Source organism: Bombina bombina, chromosome 1 (genome assembly GCF_027579735.1).
Source record: "Bombina bombina isolate aBomBom1 chromosome 1, aBomBom1.pri, whole genome shotgun sequence".
NCBI classification, from domain to species: Eukaryota; Metazoa; Chordata; class Amphibia; order Anura; family Bombinatoridae; genus Bombina; species Bombina bombina.
The window spans coordinates 1458575392-1458598044 of record NC_069499.1 but is presented as its reverse complement, the minus strand read 5'-3'; the positions used below and the strand labels follow the sequence as shown (position 1 = coordinate 1458598044).

At 39.0% G+C, this 22653-nt stretch overlaps 1 protein-coding gene and 1 long non-coding RNA gene across 2 annotated transcripts in view; one reads left to right on the top strand and one right to left on the bottom strand.

The window, feature by feature from the left end:
* Window positions 1–890: 890 nt before the first annotated feature.
* The window catches only part of TIMP2 (TIMP metallopeptidase inhibitor 2), a 60435-nt gene continuing 38672 nt past the window's right edge, over window positions 891–22653 (top strand). The window contains exon 1 of the mRNA XM_053706283.1: window positions 891–1636. Coding sequence (XP_053562258.1) covers window positions 1501–1636 — 136 coding nt within the window. The 5' untranslated portion in view covers window positions 891–1500. The remainder of the gene's footprint in view (window positions 1637–22653) is intronic.
* Window positions 17563–22192, bottom strand: LOC128653162 (uncharacterized). Its single transcript, XR_008401338.1, has 2 exons — window positions 22106–22192; window positions 17563–18184 (listed from the first exon to the last, which is right to left on the bottom strand). It is a non-coding gene; the product is annotated as an uncharacterized LOC128653162 (long non-coding RNA).

Here is a 22653-nt window from a genome sequence, read left to right as displayed (position 1 = left end):
TTTTCTAGTGTTTTCCATCTCTAGAAAAAATTATAACTGAACATACCTGATAGCAGAATAAACTGCACGCCATTCTCTCGCTGAAGTTACCTCATCTGTGTAATCCCCTCAGACATATGTGAGAATAGCAATGGATCTTAGTTACAACCTGCTAAGATCATAGAAACCTCAGGCAGATTCTTCTTCTATTTACTGCCTGAGATAAAATAGCACAACTCTGGTACTATTTAAAAATAACAAACTTTTGATTGAAGAAAATAAACTAACTATATTTAACCACTCTCTCCTACAACGACCTAGCTTGTTGAGAGTTGCAAGAGAATGACTGGCTATGACAGTTAGGGGAGGAGCTATATTACAGCTCTGCTGTGGGTGTCCTCTTGCAACTTCCTGTTGGGAATGAGAATATCCCACAAGTAATGGATGATCCGTGGACTGGATACACCTTACAAGAGAAAAGAGAATTAGAACTTGAAGAGAGGAAAGAGAAAAGAGAAAAGAGAGAGGGATGAAATAAAACATGATCAGTTTTCCAGACACAACCTTACTAATAAGTAGTAAAGAAATACTGTACTAATAATAAATAAAATACTAACAAGTAAAATGTCAGGAAAAAAATAAATAAAAAACTAATAATAGTCAAAAGCTTCTTACTTGAATTGGACTAGTATACACGCACACCTACACACATAAAATTAATGTGACACTCTGCTTTATACATTAAGACAATGACGCACATTATGTCACAAATTCGTTATCACACATCCCCATAACTCCTTATCAAGCACAAACACTCCACGTGTTTCATGTGCACAAATTCACTTGAGAGAGACAATACACAAACATACCCGTAGACGCGTGTCACACACAGACACAAACATACCCGTAGTCGCGTGTCACACACAGACACAAACATACCCGTAGTCGCGTGTCACACAGACACAAACATACCCGTAGTCGCGTGTCACACACAGACACAAACATACCCGTAGTCGCGTGTCACACAGACACAATACACAAACATACCCGTAGACGCGTGTCACACACAGACACAAACATACCCGTAGTCGCGTGTCACACACAGACACAAACATACCCGTAGTCGCGTGTCACACAGACACAATACACAAACATACCCGTAGACGCGTGTCACACACAGATACAATACACAAACATACCCGTAGACGCGTGTCACATAGTACTAACATGTAAGTCGCACACTGACACATACTGCCCCATGGTGTCACACACTCACACATACACCCACTGCACGGTGTATAAACCAACACCCCTGTGCTACAAACTCTCAGCCCCTAGCTCTCCTGGCCGGTTGCCCGGGAGGAGGAGTCTCAGCCCCGGAGCCTCTTAGTCCCAGCGAGGCGCAGAAAGGAGATACAGCCTGGATATAACGCACTGCAACTAGCGGCCTTCCACGGACCCAACACACCGCTTTCCGCGGCCCTTCCCCCGGATCCCCGCGGCCTACATGCGGTACTGAGAATGCGGTCAGTCCCGGTGTCCGGCCTCCTGGCCCCCGTGGCCCTGCTCGTCCTGCTTTGGCCCTCAAATCGGTTAACCGAAGCATGCAGCTGCTCCCCCGTGCACCCACAACAGGCCTTCTGCAACGCGGATATAGGTGAGATAGGACTGGGGTTTAGGGTGATAGAGGACTGGCAGATATGGTGGAGGTGTGGGCTGTCTGGGCGATGCTGCGATTTAGACAGTGACAAGGACCACACAGTGTAGCCTAAACTATGAGTGAAAAATAAAACTGCTAAGAGCAGTGACAGCGTCCATCCGTAGGGTACCACATCATCCCCACCCTACCATAACCATCCTTGCTGACACGTAGCTTGTGATCTCTAGATTTCTGTAACAGGCATATACTAGGGAAACGATTGAAATGGGCGAAAACGACTAGCTGACAACCCATCGTAGTTTTTTTTTATAGTAAGGATGCTGTAGATGACTTAGGCACAGGGTACTGTGGATGAACAACAAGCTGAATTCAATGCCGTGGCTGGGTTGGGAACAGGGTGTTATGGAAGATAACTAGGCTGGGTGTTATGGAAGAGAACTAGGATGGGTGTTATGGAAGAGAACTAGGCTGGGTGTTATGGAAGAGAACTAGGCTGGGTTTTATGGAAGAGAACTAGGCTGGGTTTTATGGAAGAGAACTAGGCTGAGTTTTATGGAAGAGAACTAGGCTGGGTTTTATGGAAGATAACTAGGCTGGGTGTTATGGAAGAGAACTAGGATGGGTGTTATGGAAGAGAACTAGGCTGGGTTTTATGGAAGAGAACTAGGCTGGGTTTTATGGAAGAGAACTAGGCTGGGTTTTATGGAAGAGAACTAGGCTGGGTTTTATGGAAGAGAACTAGGCTGGGTGTTATGGAAGAGAACTAGGCTGGGTGTTATGGAAGAGAACTAGGCTGGGTGTTATGGAAGAGAACTAGGCTGGGTTTTATGGAAGAGAACTAGGCTGGGTTTTATGGAAGAGAACTAGGCAGAGTGCTATGGGACATTTATACAACTAAGGGACCAAGTGCTCTGGAAAAGGTAGGAGTGTCAGGGACTTAAATGCCTGAGTACTGGGAGAAATTTAGACAGGAAGCTCTGAGTGCTGTGGCGATGCTGGTATCTGCAGAGGATGGGTTTGTGGGAGTTATCTGCTCTTTAGAAAGTAGGGAGAGATTGTTTTGGGAAATGATGCTGGGACCAAATGTAAGTGAGCCATAGGGACCTTAATGGGTACCAAGTGCTGTGGTGACATTGTGTGGGACATATGGCAGAATGTGATGAATTTGGTGAGCACAAAAATCTCTATCTGTAGCAGAGCTTGTATCTACCTTATTTTCTTGTATGAATGTTGGGTAATGGGAAAAGGTGAGATTGATAATGCATTTTGCATGAGATGTGGAAGATGTTGGGTAATGGAATAGCTACTTTCTGTTGTGCAGCCAGGTGTAGGATGAAAGAGCAGCAGTGTTCAAGTTGATGGAGCTGTGTGTATGGTGTGGTTGATGAAAGGCTGATTGCATTTTCAGGGACAGGGCATTATGTAGGGGCTGGGTTGAGGTTGTTGGGGTAACTTTGTGTGCAGTGTATGACAGGACATGTCAAATTATGAGACATTTTGGACTATTTTATGTGTGTAGCAATGTAAAATATTTCCCTGGATCCTTAAATAGTATGGCTATCTCCTTAGCATTCTAGGTCCCTCCTAAGTTTTAGACAAATGATGGTGGAGCATATACTAGCATAGTGAAGAGTTAGACACAGGTTTTTTTTTAATGTGCTGAGTTAAGACAAGGGAGTAGTTTTCTTTAGGGTGATAGTCTGTGTATACACTACTGTTGAAAAGCTGGGTATACAGCAGTTGAGTTGTTGAGAACAGCATTATGGAGGTTAAAGGAATATGTTAGAAAATTTGGGATGATTGAGTTAACAAGTTGTTGGACTTAAGGTGCTGTGAATGACTTATGTGTAGAGTGAAGGAGCACCTGGGTGCATTATCATAATGGTACAACATGGCAAAGCTGGGTATATAATGCTTTGTATGTCTGGACTGCAGGGTGATTAAAATCCAAGGTGTTGTGGAGTAGCTGGGTGTTGTATGATGTGGCAGAAATGTGTTGTGGAGGAGATGGGTGCATGCTGATAGGCTTAATTCAGTGGGCACTGGAGGGTGCAAGTGTAGGCTTTTGGGAAATAACTAAATGTACAGTACTGAATGAGTTAGGGTAGAGGAGCCAAGGTCTAAATTAGGGAACAGTTTAATGCAGGGGGTTGCACTGTGTTAATTAACTTTCTAGGATGGTGTAGAGATGAGTCTGTTGAATGTTAAGACATATGTGTTCTGCATAGGAAGGTCGGATATTATATATTGAATGTGACTTCTGGTTCGTTATAAGTTAGAAATCTGTGTACTGATGAAATAGCCTGGTGTTGGTTGCTTAGGAGGGAGCTGAATTTGGACAAGCTCAAAAGGGAATGGATATTACATGCCAGAAAGTTGCTTGGGAGCATGCAAGCTTAGTGCTAAAAAACAAGCAAAGTGAGGAAGAAAGGATTGGGTGTTGGCTTCTAAGGAGAGAGAATGGTGCTCAATATTAAGGGCAGGGTGACCATTTGAGTAGAAAGCTGAATGTTAGGTGATCAGAAGAAAGCTCAGTGTTAGTTGTTGTGTGAGAGATGGGTGTTGGGGCATAAGAAGAGCCAACATGGTGTGCAAAGAGAGTGAGTTGTATTAGGTTCTCTTAACCTGTATGTGATGTTATAAATATAAATATATATCTAGGTAAGATTCCCCGCTTACTTTTCCCCAGAAATACTCCATATACAATGTTACCAATGCACAAGAGAATTCTGGGTAAGATATGCAAATCAGATATGCAAATTCTCATTTTTTGTATATATATATATATATATATATATATATATATATATATATATATATATATATATATACACACACACAGTTCATGTAAAGGATAAGCACTCTTTAACCCCAGGTTGGCGTAAGCATATACCAGGGTGCATGTGTCAAATATAAACAGTCCAGAGCAAAGACAGCACTCACTGGATTTAAGAAAAAAAGTTAAAAGCATAGTCCCATGACGTTTCGGTGTCCACAGAAACCTTTGTCAAATGGCATCACCCAAAATCCAGTGAGTGCTGTCTTTGCTCTGGAATATCTATCTATCTATCTATCTATCTATCTATCTATCTATCTATACTGTATATATATATCTCTATCATCTCTATCATCTCTATCTCTCTATCACTCACTCATTCTCTCTTCCTGTTGTTTATCACTTTTTATGTTTATGCTGCAGTCTCCCTCAGTATATCTGTTTGTGATCAGTATTTTCTCTGTTTTCCTTCTCCCTCCTGCTCTGTGTTCTACGGTATGGCCACTGTGTTTTACAGTTCTTAGTTCCTTACAAGATTACTTAATTCCTGCGGTTTAAAAAAAGAGGATCTGTTGCAACGGCCTTCAGTTTGTTACTTAAATAAAACCCAGCATCCTGGTTTCCTTTGACAGTTTTATAGGTATATAACTTTTTCTTGCTAAATCCTCTGGACTCCTTGTTCCTCTCATGCAGTGATAAATTATTTAGCTTTGTTTCGGACTGAGGTATTCAAAATGGAAAACTAAGTAAGAGTGACTAGAATATGGGAAGTTAATGCAGAAATCTTTGATAGAGCGAGATATGTAAAGTTTATGCAAACAGTGTTGGTTATGGAAAGAATAAGCCAGAATACTTTAGTTTACATCCAGTTGTGTGTGTTTTGTCGCTTCTATGTGTATTACACAGTATATGTAAGTTTGGTCAGTGTGTCTGTGTCAGTACTGGACTCTACATACCTATATACTCAAAACACCTCCTCAAATATAACATTTTACCCCTTTACTATGATTCAGCCTTGTCCATATGCCTGCTGCCTCTTACTAAAGATCTCCTTGTTTCACGTGCTAGGCGTTTCACCCTCCTCCTATTTACTGTGTGATGTTGCTGTATGTTCTGTGGCCTGAAAGGAAATATTTTACACAGGAAGCCAGCCGGCCACAATCTGGCCGGAAGAAAGCGAGAATGTCCTTGAAACACCTATTACTAGGAAGCCCTCTTAATTGAAAAAATGTCCTCTTATCCTAGTTTGAGAGGCAAACACCTCTCCTTCATGTTTTCAAAGGGACATAAACATAACAATAAAATATTCTAGTTTAGTTTATAACTGTATTTAAAGGGACACTAAACCCAAAATGTTTCTTTAATGATTCAGGTAGAGAATACAATTTTAAACAACATTCCAATTTACTTCTATTATCTAATTTGCTTCTTTCTTTAGATATCCTTTGCTGAAGAAATAACAATGCACATGGGTGAGCCACTCACATGAGGCATCTATGTGCAGTCACCAATCAGCAACTACTAAGCATATTTAGATATGCTTTTCAGCAAAGGATATCAAGAGAATGGAGCAAAATAGATCATAGACGTAAATTAGAAAGTTGTTTAAAATTGCAAGCAATTTCTAAATCATGGAAGAAAAAAATTGGGTTTCATGTCCCTTTAACCCCAGCAAAGATGTTAAACACACCTAAAGACATGCATTAGGCACACTCCTAACCCAGATACAGACAGTAATTACTAGCTATGTGCATATTCCACTACTGATTGGCTTACAGGAGGTGTCTAACATAATTTTTACTGTGAGTGTTACAAAAATGTTTGTTTATAACTGTGTTTAATAATTAACAACTTTAATATTACACTTATATGTCCATTTAATGACAACATTTACTCATTTGACAAACTAATTTTTGTGAGTTACACAAACAGTTGTTTGTTACCTATGTTTTGTTGCAATCACTGATAACCTGCTACCTACAGTATTTAACTGAATGATGAATAACGGATAATAAGTTGTGTGGTTGCCAGTCTTTCTAAAGCCAGTGGATGCTTACAGTGACTGGTGTAGTGACCAGGTATAGCAGGCACATTTCAGTAGCACATGGTTTTTGTAGCCCACTTCTGTAGTTCCCTCAGATTAGGCTCAGTGTGGTTGAAAAGTTTCTGGGAGATGTCACTGAGCTGTCTTTCTTACTAATCAGTATCTGGGCTTACACACTCCTTACTAGTTGTGAATTAACTCAACATTGTAGGAACTGTATTCATTTGAATTCTAAATTCTTTAAAAAGGACTTTTTTTTGTCTTCTATCCAGGGTCTGTTCATCACATGCTAAAGCAAGGAAGGGATCTTTCTTATAATGTATTTGTTCTTGTTGGCATTTAGACAAGTATTTTATTTTAATATATATAGTTGAAAATGACATGCTCTAATTTGTTAGAGCATGACATTTTCCAACTATCGACCCTGCTCTACTGTGTATTTAACCCTGCAAATGGATTAAACACACAGTAGAAGTTTTTATTGGGACCCGCAGTGCACAGCAGGTCCAGAGCAGAACCCGCCACTGATCCAATGAGCTGCTCTAGTTGCTCTTCTGAGTTGTGCGATTAGCACTGATGATTGGATCAGCAGTAGGTTCCACTTGGGACCAGCAGTGGGTTCCACTTGGGACCAGCAGTGCGCTATAAGTACCGAATGGAACTTCTGTGTATTTAACCCCTCTGCAAGGTTAAATACACAGTAGAGCATGTTCGATAGTTGGAAAATGACATGCTCTAAAAGTTTAGATCATGTCATTTTTTAACTATAATAGTCTTAAGTCTTTCTTTGACCTCACAGGTTAAGCTCATAGGCAGTAAATTATGACTGCAAATTTGAACTCGAAGGCATATGGGACCTGGGACTTCAGTCAACATTTATAGCTATTTTCACTCAGGGTCTCGTGCAAAATGATGGATATGGGTCAAATTTTGCAGAGAGTACTTGAATTGAATTACAATTACAGTAAAAAACACAGCTATATTTAATTCACTCAGTTGCCAGTAACACAAAACAGTTAACTCCTTGGTTGTCAGAAATGTGAAAACAGGGTTTGTGACAAGTAACACACAAGCATTGATTAAGCCATTTGAATTTCAGAAACACACCTGCAGCAGTGATTTTGCTCTGTGTGTTTTGGGTAGTGAAGTAGTTAATTCACCAGTGCTTTGTTACAGCAAACATGGTTAAATTCTGAACTTACAACATTTTTTAAAATCTAGGAGCCCCCACTTTGTGGGAATTTGTGCCCATTCAGCCAAGAGATCTTTTGCAATGTCAGGCACTCATGTTGGACAAGAAGGTTTGATTTACAATTAATGTTTCAAATTATCCTAAAGGTGTTCAGTGGGGTTGAGGTCAGGGCTCTGTGCAGGCCACTCAAGTCCTCCACACCAAACAGATCAAATGGACTCTGTCATTCTGCAACAGGAAAGGACCTTCCCAAACCATTGCCACAATGTTATAATTTCTTTGTATCCTGTAGCATTGAGATGACCCTTCACTCAAACTAAGGAGCCTAGCCCAAACCCTGGATAAACAGCCCCAGACCATTATCCCTCCTCTACAAAACCTTACAGTAGGCTCTCTGCATTCTGATATCCTGGCATCCGACACACCCAGCTTCTTCCATCAGACTGCTAGATAGTGAAGCGAGACTCATCACACGTTTCCACTGCACCAGAGTCCATTGGCGGCATACTTTAAACCACTTCAGTTGACACTTGACTCTGCGCCTGTTGATGTGAGGCTTGTGTACAGGTGCTCGGCCTGGAATCCCATCACACAGTTCTTGTGCTGATGTTGATTCCAGAGGCAGTTTGGAACTATGTAGGGAGTGATACAACAAATGATAGGTGATTTTTACATGCTGTGCTCTTCTGCACTTGGCGGGGTCACTCTGAGTTTGCTCCTAGACACTTCCACTTCAAAATAATTGCACTTACAGTTGACTGGGGCTGATCTAGTCGGGTAGAAATTTCACAAACTGACTTGTGGAAAAGGTGCCATCCTATGGCGGTGAGAAGTATTAAAGTCACTGAGTTTTTCAGTACGACCCATTGTACTGCCAATGTTTGTCTGAGGAATTTCATGGCTATGTGCTGGATATTATGCACCTATTAGCAATGGGTGTGAAGAAACACCTGAATTCCATAATTAATAGGGGTGTCCACATACTTTTGGCCATATATTTACACACACACACACACACACACACACACACACACACACACACACATACGCCCAAATTACAAGTAGAGCGTTAATTTATTGCATTCCCTGCAAAAGTGCAAATGTGCCGTTTGCGGGCATGCAATAAATAACCAGCCATTACAAGTGGCTGGTTATTGCTATTGCAAACTCGTGGTAGCAATTAGCTCTCATAAAATTAACCACAGATTAGATCTCAGGTTAATTTTATAAATGTCCCCCAATTGACCCAAAAATTAGGAATAGTGTGCCTTTATTAAAAAAAGAAATGTGGCATCTTTATTTTATTTCTTTTAAATAACTGCACTAAGCATTTCTTGGGGGCTAAAGTTTGCGGGTGTGGGTTGTTTGGGAAAAAAAAAAGGCACTGCAAAGTGCCTTTACATTGCATGATGCGATTAATTGCAATTTTTTTTCGCATCATGCAGTGCCTTTTTTTTTTAGCCCCCAAGAAATGCTTAGTGCAGTTATTTAAAAAAAAAAAATAAAGATGCCACATTTCTTTTTTTAATAAAGGCACACTATTCCTAATTTTTGGGTCAATTGGGGGACATTTATAAAATTAACCTGAGATCTAATCTGTGGTTAATTTTATGAGCGCTAATTGCTCAATTTTCAAATCGCAAGAGTATGGGGCTTGTATAGGCTAGCCTTCCGCTGCTGAGTAAATCTGGTTAAAAGGAAAAAAAAAGCAGCGCTTCAGGTGGCAGCGGTATCAGCTCTATCTGTTGCAGGCCTGGGGGTAAATATCTGCTTTCGCTGTTTTTGGTGCATTAAAGATCCCAGTGCAGTAACTCAGGGCCCCATAATTGTAAGGCACGAGAGAAACCCTCAAACAACTTCCAGACACTCCACTGACAACACGGCCTTTGTGTATGTACCGCTGTAAAGAAGCAGAGTGGTATGCACACAGAGGCCGTGTTGTCAGTGGAGTGTCTGGAAGTTGTTTGAGGGTTTCTCTCGTGTCTTACAATATGGAGCCCTGAGTTACTGCACTAGGATATTTAAGCTGGTTACTGAGCTCGCTACATTATCAGGGCAGGTAACACGCAGTGTAAGAACAACGTGGGCTGATGTTGCACAACTCTAAGTAACCTCTGATCACAAATTAGCTGTAACTAACACAACCATGTGTCATGTAACAGACAGATGAGTTAAGGTGCAGCATTTTCTACGAAGTCCCTAACACTAGATTTATTGGATTTGCTTGCGGTCAGATTGCACCACAATTTCAGCCATGTGTAACCACTGCTGTAACCGGGAAATGCAGCAACGGACTCGCCTGTTCCCTTAATGGGACATTCAACTGAAATGAGACGCCCGCATACAATATGCAGCTATGTGAGAAAAACAATGATTTATTTTGCCTGTTTTACTTGCAATTTATGTTATTGTATAATTAGTGCAGGAGAATAAATGTCACAGCAGAGGAGAGAAGGTTAACAAAACAAGAGGCTTTTGTAGGGTTATGACCCTGAAAAATGCACATTTTTGCCTATTAAGATTTAGAAGATATGTAGTCCTTGTGCACACACACACTAATACACACAGGCACACACAACACATACAAACCTGCACAGGGATGTGCTTGCAGACACACACACGTGTACAACACTACCCCTTCAGCTGTTCAAGATTCACAAACAAATCTTTAAAGGAACACTGAACCCAATTTCAGACAGAGCATGCAATTTTAAGCAACTTTATAATTTACTCCTATTATCAAATGTTCTTTATTCTCTTGGTATTTTTATTTGAAAAGCAAGGATGTAAGTTTAGATGCTGGCCCAACCTGGGTCGTCCTTGCTGATTGGTGGATAAATTCATCCACCAATAACTTTTTTTCTTTTTCTTCTTCCAGATCCCAAAGACTTACATTGGTTGGGTCTTGGGGGTCTGTAGCTGCTTAGATGCCTGAGATACAGGCTTCTTAACAGCATGCCCCCTCTTCCTATACTTAACATTGTTAAGTTTAAATAAAGTTGCGCGGTGACATCATCACGTCATTGCGCGTGACGTCACCGCGCATAACGCGAAGCCCCGGTGATGCCTGTCACTATACAGGCCCGATCGCCGAGGTAGAAGCGGGTGGAAGCCCCCAGATCTCCCTCAAGGTGGGAGAGTGCTAGCGACGGCTCTGAGCCATCGTTGGCACCTGAGTGGAAAACCCTGTGACGGCTCAAAGCCGTCGTTGGCACTCAAGGAGTTAATGCTCTTAACTTGTATTGGGCAATGAGAAATATGTACTTTAAAGTGACATTAAACACTTTGAGATGGTAATATAAAATGATAAATTGTATATAATAAAACAACTCTGCAATATACTTTCATTATTTATTTTTTCCCCTTTCCTGTAATTCCATTCTGAAATTGTGAGCTTTTCAGTTCCTGTTAGAAATGGAAGGGCAGAACACTGTTAAATCCAGCACAACCATTGGCTGCACACTCTAGTGACCTATTTATAACTGACCCTAATTGGCCACAGCAGAGAAGGTAACACAAGTTACAACATGGCAGCTCCCAGTGTTTTATAGACACTAAAACTTTACACTTATTTTGTCACTTTTTAAACAACTAATGAAACTTTAAAAAATACATCTACATGTTAGTCATGGACTAATCTTTTCTTTGAATTCATCATTCTATCTAACATGTATTTAGTGTTTAATGTCCCTTTAAGATTCTGTACAGTTTAATGCATTTTTTTTATTGGGAAATGTATGTTTAACAGTTATTTCTTTAAAATCGCAATCGCGATATTTTATGGCCAAAATCACGACATTCATTTTTCCCCCATATCGCACAGCCCTATTATATATGTATATGCTTATATGCATATATATTTATATTTGCTGCCTATCGCTGTGCAATTTACCCCCTTTGCTGCGCTAGTTCTCATGCCGTGTTGTGAGTGCAATGCTTACGTGCAATGCGAATGCGAGGTAGTGTTTGCATTGCACCTCACTTGTAATACCAGCACACATTTGCGCGCACTGGTATCACTTTCGCAGAAGCAATATTTTTTATTTTTTATTTTTTATTGAGGTTGTAAATATTATACAGGCAAATAATATCTCAGTTTCATAAGCACAGGAGAATCACAATACAATGTACATATTAAACGTCAAAATAAACATATAGTTAGCCTCCCAAATATGTAAATAACAGTTAACCTCAAGTTTTCAATTAAGGATTATCCCCTTTAGATATGGTATAAATGCAGATATAATGATTTCCCTCAATGGAAAATAGAGGCCTCTCTTGGGCCCCCTGAAAAGTGGTTTAAATCAGAGTAGGGAAATTTAGGGGATAAGATAAAATAATAGAGTGGGCCACTTTTGGACCCTAAATGGAAACAAATGGCTTGTATGGATGCATACTAACTGTAGGTTTAAGATATTTTGGGAACTTTTAAATTGGACACAACATAACATTCTAACCAGCTATAATAGTATTTGAATCTTCCAGTAATTATAATATGGTTTATAAAATACACTCCTAAAATAGTTGGAAGAGGGAGCAGTCAAAAGGTCTGCCTGCTATGAACAAATATGCTGTGAGGCTTCGATACTGAGGTCCTCAGCCTAATAAATAACGTTCATGTATATACACACAGACGACTTTAAGGACTATGGTCTTTCACAACAAGGTCCTATGAGCTTAAGTCTATATGGGGAGAAAGGTGAAGGTCTATTAGTGCCCAGTAGCTACATTTCATAATAAAGGATAGGTCAATAGTAGTATTAAGAATATAGCTTGGATGGGTGTATGCTTCTGTGGCCTTAACCGGTCTCAGACTAAAAGATTACGTTCCATCCAGTAGGGATTGTCTAGACATCTACCCCCTCATAATGCAGAGAAAATTCAGTAAACTAAATGATCCCACCCCGCCTCGGCCGCTGACGGAGCGCAACCATAAGTGAATATATCAGTAGAATACTCTGCAGATTAAATTGTGCCTGATAATCAGGGTAGCATATTTAAATATACAAATATACAAAAGGGTGATTGACATTAGTATATATGAACTAGTTAAACCACTCAGGGTAGTCAGTAGCTTATAAGTAATTATTGGAGATACCCATGTCAGATAGAGTCAGTTGTTTAACTAGGGGCATTACTACATCAGGCCCAGTCTAATCAGGAATGTTGTTGAGCTAAGCTGATAATGGACCTTCCTTTTCTTGTAACATTTAGTAGGAAATACAGTATACCCTTTTCAAGGATAAGTTTAACCATAATGCCACTACACCCTTTAGTCACTGGTATAACCTTTTGATATTTAACTATCCATTTTCTTTCTCTAAAGTGGATATCCCTTTATGTAAAGGGATGAAACAGACAGTTGATAATAGGATCATGCATTAGTATATATGAACATAGGCAATATGAATACAATCTTAATTATCTACATAGCCAAAAGGGTTACTGATTACAAAATTATATAAATGAAGCACAACATATTTGAACTTTACAGCAGAACAGACTTAGCCTTGGACAACCTGATAACATCGGAGTGAGAAGTCTGAAAGCATCTAGATAAAAACAATAAACAGATGGGTGAAACAAGATGCCTAGCAGCACTTTACCTAAGGGGCTTAAGCAAATATTAGAAATAGGGTGACCAGGGCGTTGTATGGCTATTATTCATTACTCAGACGAAAAGTTATCATGCAATTAATAGCTCTTCAATGTGTTATGCTAATGGAGATTGCGCTTAAGAATAACAAGCGTTCACTATAGAGTCATTCCATTTCTACAAAACCAGCCCTGAGATTTGGATACAAGTCCTTGCTGCTTGCTCAGCCCACTCCATGGCGGTCATCCTGGATAACACTCACTTGGGCATAAGGTCCTGAGCAGAGGAGTCGCAGCAGTAGAAAGATTAGAGCTCCTAATCGGTCTGTTCCCACCGGGCTGCAGCTGTCAGCAGTAGCAATTTGCTCACCACCCATCGTTTCTCCGATTCCCATTAAAGGTGGATATAGGCAAGTGGGATAGATCTCCCGGAACAAATAGGGAGACTCGAGTATTGTCTTTGAAATTGAGCTGTCTACGTTTGTTGGCTTCAGCAGCTGCTCGTGTATCCGGCAGGGAAGCGATCTCTCTAGGTAAGTTGAAAGGCAGTTTTTCTTGCCCCTTTACAATGCCCAGCAGCTCCAGGGATACCGATGGTTTTACGCTGCTAGTCTGGAGTCTCGGGACCACTTGGCTCTCAATCAGGGGTTCCCGGGTGAGAGAGGGCTTTCTGCTACTGTGGTTTACTTCACCCACCTGGTTGCCAGAAGGGGAAATCGCTGCTTCAGATGGTCTTAACTTAATAGGTGTTGACATGTGAGAAGGTGCCTCTATTGATCGATCTGTAGTTAGCAGTGCAAGCCCTTCTTTAGGTCGTGCTTTAAACAGGAGTCTGGATATCTCATCCTCCAGGCTCCGGAAGTGGTCTTGCAGGAGTCGGGTCACCTCACGCTCCCATCTATCTATAGCGGCCATTGTAAATGTGAGCTTGTAACACGGTCCGTGTCTCAGTGTGTAGCTGGTTCACCAGAAAAGTGGTTCCCTTTGATGCGGTGAGTCTAGCAGTGTCTTGCGGAACTTTACTGCTCCTTAACGACAGGTGTCCTGCCGGGGGGTTTGGTTATAGGCCGCAACCTGTACAAAGCTCCGGTAGACTGAATCCGCCAACAAGTCCAAAAATAAACTTATACTTCAAAAGAGCTTCATCTGCTGTATACCATCAGACGAAAATAAATACTCGATGGAGCATTTCTGGATGGGTTGTAAGCAGATTTATACTAGGTACCTGAGTCTTGCGACTGTTCATGGCCGCTGCCCGCCTAAGGTCCGCAGAAGCAATATTTTATGCTCAACTTGTAATCTGGCCCAAAATCTGCATTTGTAAAATTCACTATTTCCTCCTGTTTTTTTAAAGACTAAATTTCATCCATATCATATTGCAGATTTCTGTATGCAGCCATACAGTAGGTATTCTAACCTTTCCTATCAGTGTTACAATCTTCTTGCTACTCCTGTTGCAGGTTTTTATACCATGCATTCATATGGCTGACTGTTAAATATCAAAATGTAATATTACTGATATATAAATAGCTGCCGTTATGTTATATGCATTAGTGAGGGAACAAACATCAATGTGATGCTGTTGCATGAAGTGAGAGCACAAACACAGTTGTCCTTCTGATATGGTTTCTTCCTCAGCTCTATGTGCCCAGATCTGCTCCCCCTGCTTGGAATTTTACCTGGTAAAGGGACCGGGACCATACTATAAACTTGCAGGAAATGCAGGGGTAGCATTCTGTTATGAAAAACATGATTCATTGCAGCAATCAGGCCACACAAGCTTTATTGTTTAAGAGAATTGTACAACACATATACAAATTAGTGAACAATTAACCTTACAAATGTGAATGGCTCTTTAATTGTACCATATTGGCTATGGCAGGGGTGTCCTGACTTTGAGGAGATGGGATCAACACTAAACATTCTTTAAATGTACTAATATTTAATTTGCTTAATCCTCATGATATTCTATGGTTAAAAGCATACCAAGGTAGGCTCAGGAGGAGGAAATGCATTCCTGGGTGCTAGCTGCTGATTGATGGCTGCACATATGACTTTTGTTATTGGTTGACCCGATATGTTCAGATAGCTCCCAATAGTGCATTATTGCTACATGAACGAAGGAACCTCAGTGCCCTGAAAACTTGCAATTGTATCCACTATTAGTTAGCTATTAAAGGTATCACCTGTATATCACTTTTGTTATTTTTTTTTAACAAAATCATTTTTACTTGTTTTTATATTCTTTATGAATCTTTAGCAATGAATAGTTTAGGAAAAATGTAAATATATATATGTGTGTGTGTGTTATTATTATTACTATTATTATTTATTTATAAAGCTTCAATATTTTTTACGCAGTACTATACAAAGGTATATTACAATCATAAGGGTACAATACAATAAAAAGCTTCCAGTCAGACATTTTATAAGACTATACACGGTACATTACTACACTTACAAACATACCTGTAAGTAAAATTTTTCTTTCATGATTCAGATAGAGCATGCAATTTTTAAAAACGTTCTAATTTACTTCTTTTATTGAATTTGTTTTTGTTCCTTTGGTATCTTTTGTTGAAAAGCAGGCCCATTCCTGGAACATTATATGGCAGTAGTTTTGCAAGAATGTTATTTATTTGCAAGAAAACTAGATTGCAGCACTATTTCCTGCCTATTTTCTATGTTTTTTTAATTGCATGCTCTGTCTGAATCGCAAAAGAACATATTTGGGTTTCATATTCCTTTAAGAGCAATCAGTTGTAGATGCACTTTTATACAAAGTGATCTACAGTTAGATAGGCTCGCAAGCTTGCAATCTAATATTTTTTAATGGTTTTCAAAAGATGAGAATGCTTACATATGTAAAGAAAAAAACCTGAGAGAAATTATAAAGTAACTAATTTTACTGACTGTTTACTGCAAAAAAATGTTTTTATTTCTTTTCGTTTGAAGTGATTTATAAGGTTACGGTCAATTTATCAAACCGGCAATAAATTGAATTCCCGAGAAGAGAATGTGCTCTCTGGACCTTGTATCACCTGAAACAACAAATCTAGTAAAGATTTATTAAAAAACAAAATTGCTGATTTTATCTGTGTATTGAATAATGTGAATAATTGAGTATGAGTGATAAATCGTATGTACAGAATAATAACTCAAATGTTGGAGCAATTTCCATAAATGGTCCTGTTGTTGTTGTTGTTGTTGTTGTTGTTTGTTTTTTTTAAATTATAATTTTTTGTGAAGTTTTCAAAATAAAGTTAACCCCTTAAGACCAGCGACTTACCCTGTATGTCACTGGTTTTTCTATGGGGATTGTTTTCTCAGTAGCGAGACCGCGCTATTTTAGGAAGCCTGAGGGAGGGTCTAATAGTGTGGCCTTGACACTTGCTGCAAGACCCGCGCTATAATTAGCAGACAAGCCCTTAATGACTAGCGGTATACATGGTTCGTCGTGGTCGTTAAAGGGACAGTCTACCATAGAATTGTTATTGTTTTAAAAGACAGATAATCCCTTTATTACCCATTCCCCAGTTTTGCATAACCAACACAGTTATATTAATACACTTTTTACCTCTGTGATTACCTTGTATCTAGGAACCTTCTTCCAGCCCCCTGATCATATGACTGTGACTGTTTATTATCTATTGTCTTAAATTTAGCATTGTTTTGTGCTAAATCTTAAATAACCCCCTGTGCCTGAACACAGTGTTTTCTATATTGCCCATGTGTACTTTCTGTCTCTTTGTGTTGAAAAGAGATTTAAAAAGCATGTGATAAGAGGCAGCCCTCAAAGGCTTAGAAATTAGCATATGAGCCTACCTATGTTTAGTTTAAACTAAGAATACCAAGAGAAAAAAGCAAATTTGATGATAAAAGTAAATTGGAAAGTAGATTAAAATTACAAGTCCTATCTGAATAATTAAAGTTTAATTTATACCAGACTGTCCCTTTAAGGGGTTCAAATTGCATCTTTTTGTCACAATACCAACCTTGAATTTTTATTTTTTGTATTTGTACGTTAGTGAAATAGGGATAAGAAAATAAAATATCTGAACATAGCTCAATAGCAAGAGACAAATACAGCAAAAGGAACATATAAAGTAATTCCAATATTTTTGACAAACATTCATCCCAAAGAAAACACATAGAATAATAATCATCTGCACGCTTAATCCGTGTGTAATGTTATTTCTCCATTATCAAGAGAAAAGAGACTATTTTTCTCCATGTTGAGATAGGAGGTAAGCTAATGGTTTTCCAAGACATAGGGATCTGTTGCTTTGCACTAATATGCCATAATAATGAACAAGTTCAGTCTTAATAAACATTTTATTTTAGGGAACTGGTTAAAAAAGGTAATTGAAGTGAGAGGCACTTTTCCATTTTATTTTTTATGTTGGACAATGATTGTGCAAGTGGATATGTTCACCAGATGTGAAACAGTGTACCCTTTTCTACACAACCCCTCCAGCAACTGGTTGGGGTCCCCAGGTAAATCTGTCTTAGTCTGACTGGTGTAAGATCCCATCGACACAGGAGGAGGTGCTTAAAAATCTGCAACCCCTCGCACCATTTTTTTGTTTTATGCAGATAGTGTCTCTCACAATGTGCACAGTTTCATTTTTTTAAAGTCTTTTGTCAGTCTTCTGGTTTTCATTAATGCAACTGTAAATTTGTGAACAGTCAGCATTGTATAGTTTATATACACTAACTGCTCAGTAACTGGCAGCAGATTATAGATGAAATGTGTAAAGTCTCCTTTATTTGTCTATGGACCGCATAACCAAAGAGATGGCAAATGGACATTGCTGTTCTGTTTGTATCATATACGCACATATCCCATTGACTAATCCAAAGCGGGCAATGTTCTTGGCTTATGGGCTGAAAGCAATAAGATTGTTTTCATAAGTATGTGAGGGTATGCAGGCAGACCTGTTGGGGAAAAAGATATATATATATATAAGCGAGAGAGAATATTTAACTGTGCACTCCCTGGAAGTTGTATACAAGTAAAATCATTACAAAATAAATACTTTTTTTGGAGCCTAGGTGGAAAGGACCATATCAAATTATGTTGGTAACAAACAATACAGTAAATGATACCCCAGCCAAAGGCTTAAATAAGAGAATTAAAAGAAATATTGATTGTGTGGCCAAATGTCTGGGTTTGCCAGTCTTAAAAATGTTGCTATTGTTCTCAGTAAAATAAGGCATTTAATATAATTTAGCGTAAGTGAAGCATTCTGAGTATGTACGGATCAAAAACATTCAGACACATAAAGCAGCCACATCTATGCATTGGCTTACATGGGTTTTTAGGGTGTCATAAAGCATTTTTATTGCATATAGACATCCTCTATCCTGCATCCTGCTGTGGAACTCATTTAAGTTTTTTTAAACAGACTTTTACAATGGGGTAACAAAAAGGGATGCATACTATCCTCATTTACATTTTATCTTTCCTAATAGAAGACTCACCTGGTCAACAGATGGTTTCCAAACATTATGTAGTATGTGAAGATGATAATTATAATACATTGAGACTATTTTCAAGCTTTATTTAAAATAAATTAATGTCAAAAAGCCTAAATAGAATGATGCACTATATTGATCCAAAATGCAACATATAAATAATTACCTGCATTATCCACTACAAATTGGTAATGGCATATTATTTTTTTCATTTTGTGTCTTAGGTATAAAATGGTATATTTTTTTTCTATTACAATAGCTCAGTATTTGCACAACTTGGTTATTAGAGTTGACAAAACAAAAACCCCATAAAAATAAAATATTTACACTGATAAAATGCACACGTGTAAAGGAGTGAGATACACCTGTCAGCTCTGTACACCTCTCCTTCAAAAAGGCATTTTCCAGGAAGCCATGGCTCCTGATGGATGTTTTGTGTTTGTTCTTTATGCTGGGCCTAGGGAATGGTGGTGAGGCGCAATTTTTCTCATAAAGGCAGCCACCATATTTCCAAAATGGGTGCAGTTGATCACCTTTTCCACAATGGTCTCCTCCATCTTAGGGGGGCATGTGACCACAAAAGGGGGTGTATATGGCCTCATACCCCCTCAGCAGAAATGATCCTGTGTTTAGATTGCAAGCATAGTATTCCAGGTATGTTTTAATTTCAGTGGGCACAGTCTCTTCTTGACAGGTTGGTAGCCACATTGCACACATGACACATTGTCAGGAATATCCAAGGCATATAACTTATTACAGGACCCTAGGCAGTATATTAGTAGAGGACAAGGATGCTCGAGTGTGCAGACTAAAAAAGGTCCTCTGCACAAAGACCGTAAATTGGAGAATGTTTAAAGTTTATTTTTCGGTACTAATTTTAAATCGTGATAAAATTCACACATTCCCTTTTGTAGCTGTGTTGTGTAAAGTGCAAAAAAAAAAAATACACATTACGATTAGATATTTACTATATATGTCTGTTTTTTTACATTTGTAAAGTTGTGTTTTTAAGCCAAGTTAATGTTTGCAAATTAATATTGATCTATATTTTTTTTCTATTGAAGATTCCTTATTGACTCATTTTTGTAAGTTTGAATTGTTAAAACATCATGCGAAGATCTTACTGTGTTCATCAAACGATTCACTGACAAATAGCTCAGCTTTAAAAAGTAAAGCAACAAACTAATATTCAAAAAATATTATTTAATAATGTATATATGTTAGCTTGTATTTGCACATTGGGTCCTGTCATGTATGTATTGCCTTTCATTCCACTGAAAGGGACACTAAACCCACATTTTTTCTTTGATGATTCAGATAGAGCATGCAATTTTAAGCATCTTTCTAATTTACTCCTATTATTAAAAACAAACAAACATTCTTTTACTATCTTTATTTGAACAGCAAGAATGTAAGCTTAGGAGCCAGCCTATTTATGAATGAGCACCTGGGTTCCGCTTGCTGATTGGTGGCTAAATGTAGTCACCCATCAGCAATTGCTATCCAGGGTGCTGAACCAAAAATGGGCCAGCTCATTAGCTTAGATTCCTGCTTTTACAAATAAAGATAGTAAGAGAACAAAGAAAAATTGACAATTGGAGTAAAATTAGAAATTTCCCTAAACTGAATGCTCTATCTAAATCATGAAAGAAAATTTTGGGGTTTAGTATCCCTTTAATGGTTTTACAAAAGTGTTGCTGTGCAAAGCAAGGTTGATGAACAGAATTTCTACATATTACATTGAGAAATAGTTTGTCTTGTGATTATGATAATCGGCAGGATTCCCATTTTCAGTGCAGCTTTCTGATGTCTTGCCCTGCACCAGGCATGTTCCAATTTACATTCTCAGTGTTTTACTCGAAAATGGAAAACAGGATTACTAATGCTGGATATAGTAAACTCTCTCTCTCTCTTTTTTTTTTTTTTTTTTTTAATTCTTCCTTCCCCTAAAAAGCCAAAACTGCCTGTATTATTCTCTCTGATTTCTATGTACTCCTTCTTTAAAGGAACATGAAACCCCAAACATTCTTGGATGATTGAGATTAAGCATACAATTTTAAAAAGTTTCAAATTTACTTCATTCTGATGGTATTTTTTTCTTGAAGAAAATACCTAGGATAGGTATCATACACATGTCTGGAGAGCTACATAGTATAAGTTTTGAAAGAATGCTTTTGAACACTAGATGGCAGCAGTGTTTTTACAAGGTATAACTATAAAAAAAAATCTTGCAAAACTGCTGCTATATAGTGCTGCAGACATGTTCACGCTCCTGAACCTACCTACCTGATTTTCAACAAAGGAAACATAAAGTACAAAGTACATTTAATAATAGATGTCACATGGAATTTTTGTTAATTTTATCTGAATTATGAAAGAACCATTTTGGTTCCCTTTTAATATATCGTTTTCACTCCTCCTATAATCCTCTCTGCAGATTTGTGACAATAAAACCCTCACTTTTTTTTATTACATTTTAATTGGTGCCATTGATGATGATATATATGTGGTGAGATCATGCACAAAATTTGAAAGATGACCTCTTTTGGCTTTGTTAATATGTGAGTAGGTCACTTAATGTGATTGTAGGTATGTGCTCACCTAAAGCATTGAAAGGTTATTGTGTGTGTGTGAGGGCATTGGGCTCTGTGCACACACAGTTCTATAGCTTGGTGGATAGAATGTGCAGCATATATAAGATGGAGACATATGCACTCAGGTCTGTCCTTTGGGCAGGGTGAGAGGGGCCCCTGCCCAGGGCCCCACACATTTGGGGGCCCCACACTTTCAGGGGTGAGGGTATAAGAAGGTGCAATAAGAGCGCAGGGCTGTGGGGACCCACAAATGCTAAGGATATCTCTGTATGCACTATTGGTGTGAGAAGGCCCGTGTGTACTATTAATGTGAATGTAAAGTCACCTTCTCATGCACAATAGTGTGAAGACAATGTGCAGCCAGATCACCTTTGTGTGCCTGTATATTTATTTTATTATGACCCCTATGACTACTTTAATTCTCTTTCACATTATTTTCTCAGACACACAGGTTTTCTCTCTCCATCTCTCTCTGTCTCCCTTCCTTCCTCACTCTCTCTTTCCCATCATGTGTCCACACTGGCTCTTGGCTCGGTTGCTCTGGTTTTGGCTTGGAAAGTGCAGAGTAGCACTTCCCTCCACAAAGCCGCTCTGTTCCCAACAAATCCTCTCAGAATTTGGGTGCATTTTTGTCTAGTGATTCAGCAGCACATGAGAGGAAAGGGCTGGACTTGAATGTTACCCACAACCAGCCTCTGATCTTGCCACCCATTACTGGCCAGAGAGCTACACACTAACAAGCTTTTTATTTCTATATGCAATTTATATCACCAACTTTTTACCTCACCTGATAGTATTGATCTTGGGCCCCCATATCTTATGTAAAGCCGCAAGAAGTGTTGGTGTGTGCCTTTGGGAAGGAGCACTGGTCAGATGGACAAAGGGTGTGTGTGGGAATGCGCAGCTCCTTATAAAGCAATCACAATGCTCTCAGCCTTTCCACATGTTAGTCCCGTGACTCTGTAGATGAAGTAACATGATGTAGCTGAAGTATTGGATAACACACATCATCCTGACTCATGCTGTGTGGCTGCATACATATGCAGTATTGAGTGGGAGCAAACAACCTCTCTGTTTTCTTTGGTTTTGACTGATTATAGCACAGTTGATATCATCCTGTCCTCAGTGACTTTAGTTTGACCATAATTACCCCAAATGTGATTTCAGGCCCCTCTGGCTTGATACAAAAAAAGAAAGGGCGCCTCCTAGTGTAGCCAGTATATATAAGGATAAATAGAATGAGATATAGATTTTGTACTCACATGTAGTGAAGGCAAAGATAATGCCTAGATAAGCAGTCTGGAAACTTATCAGTGTCCCAGTTGACTGTGCATT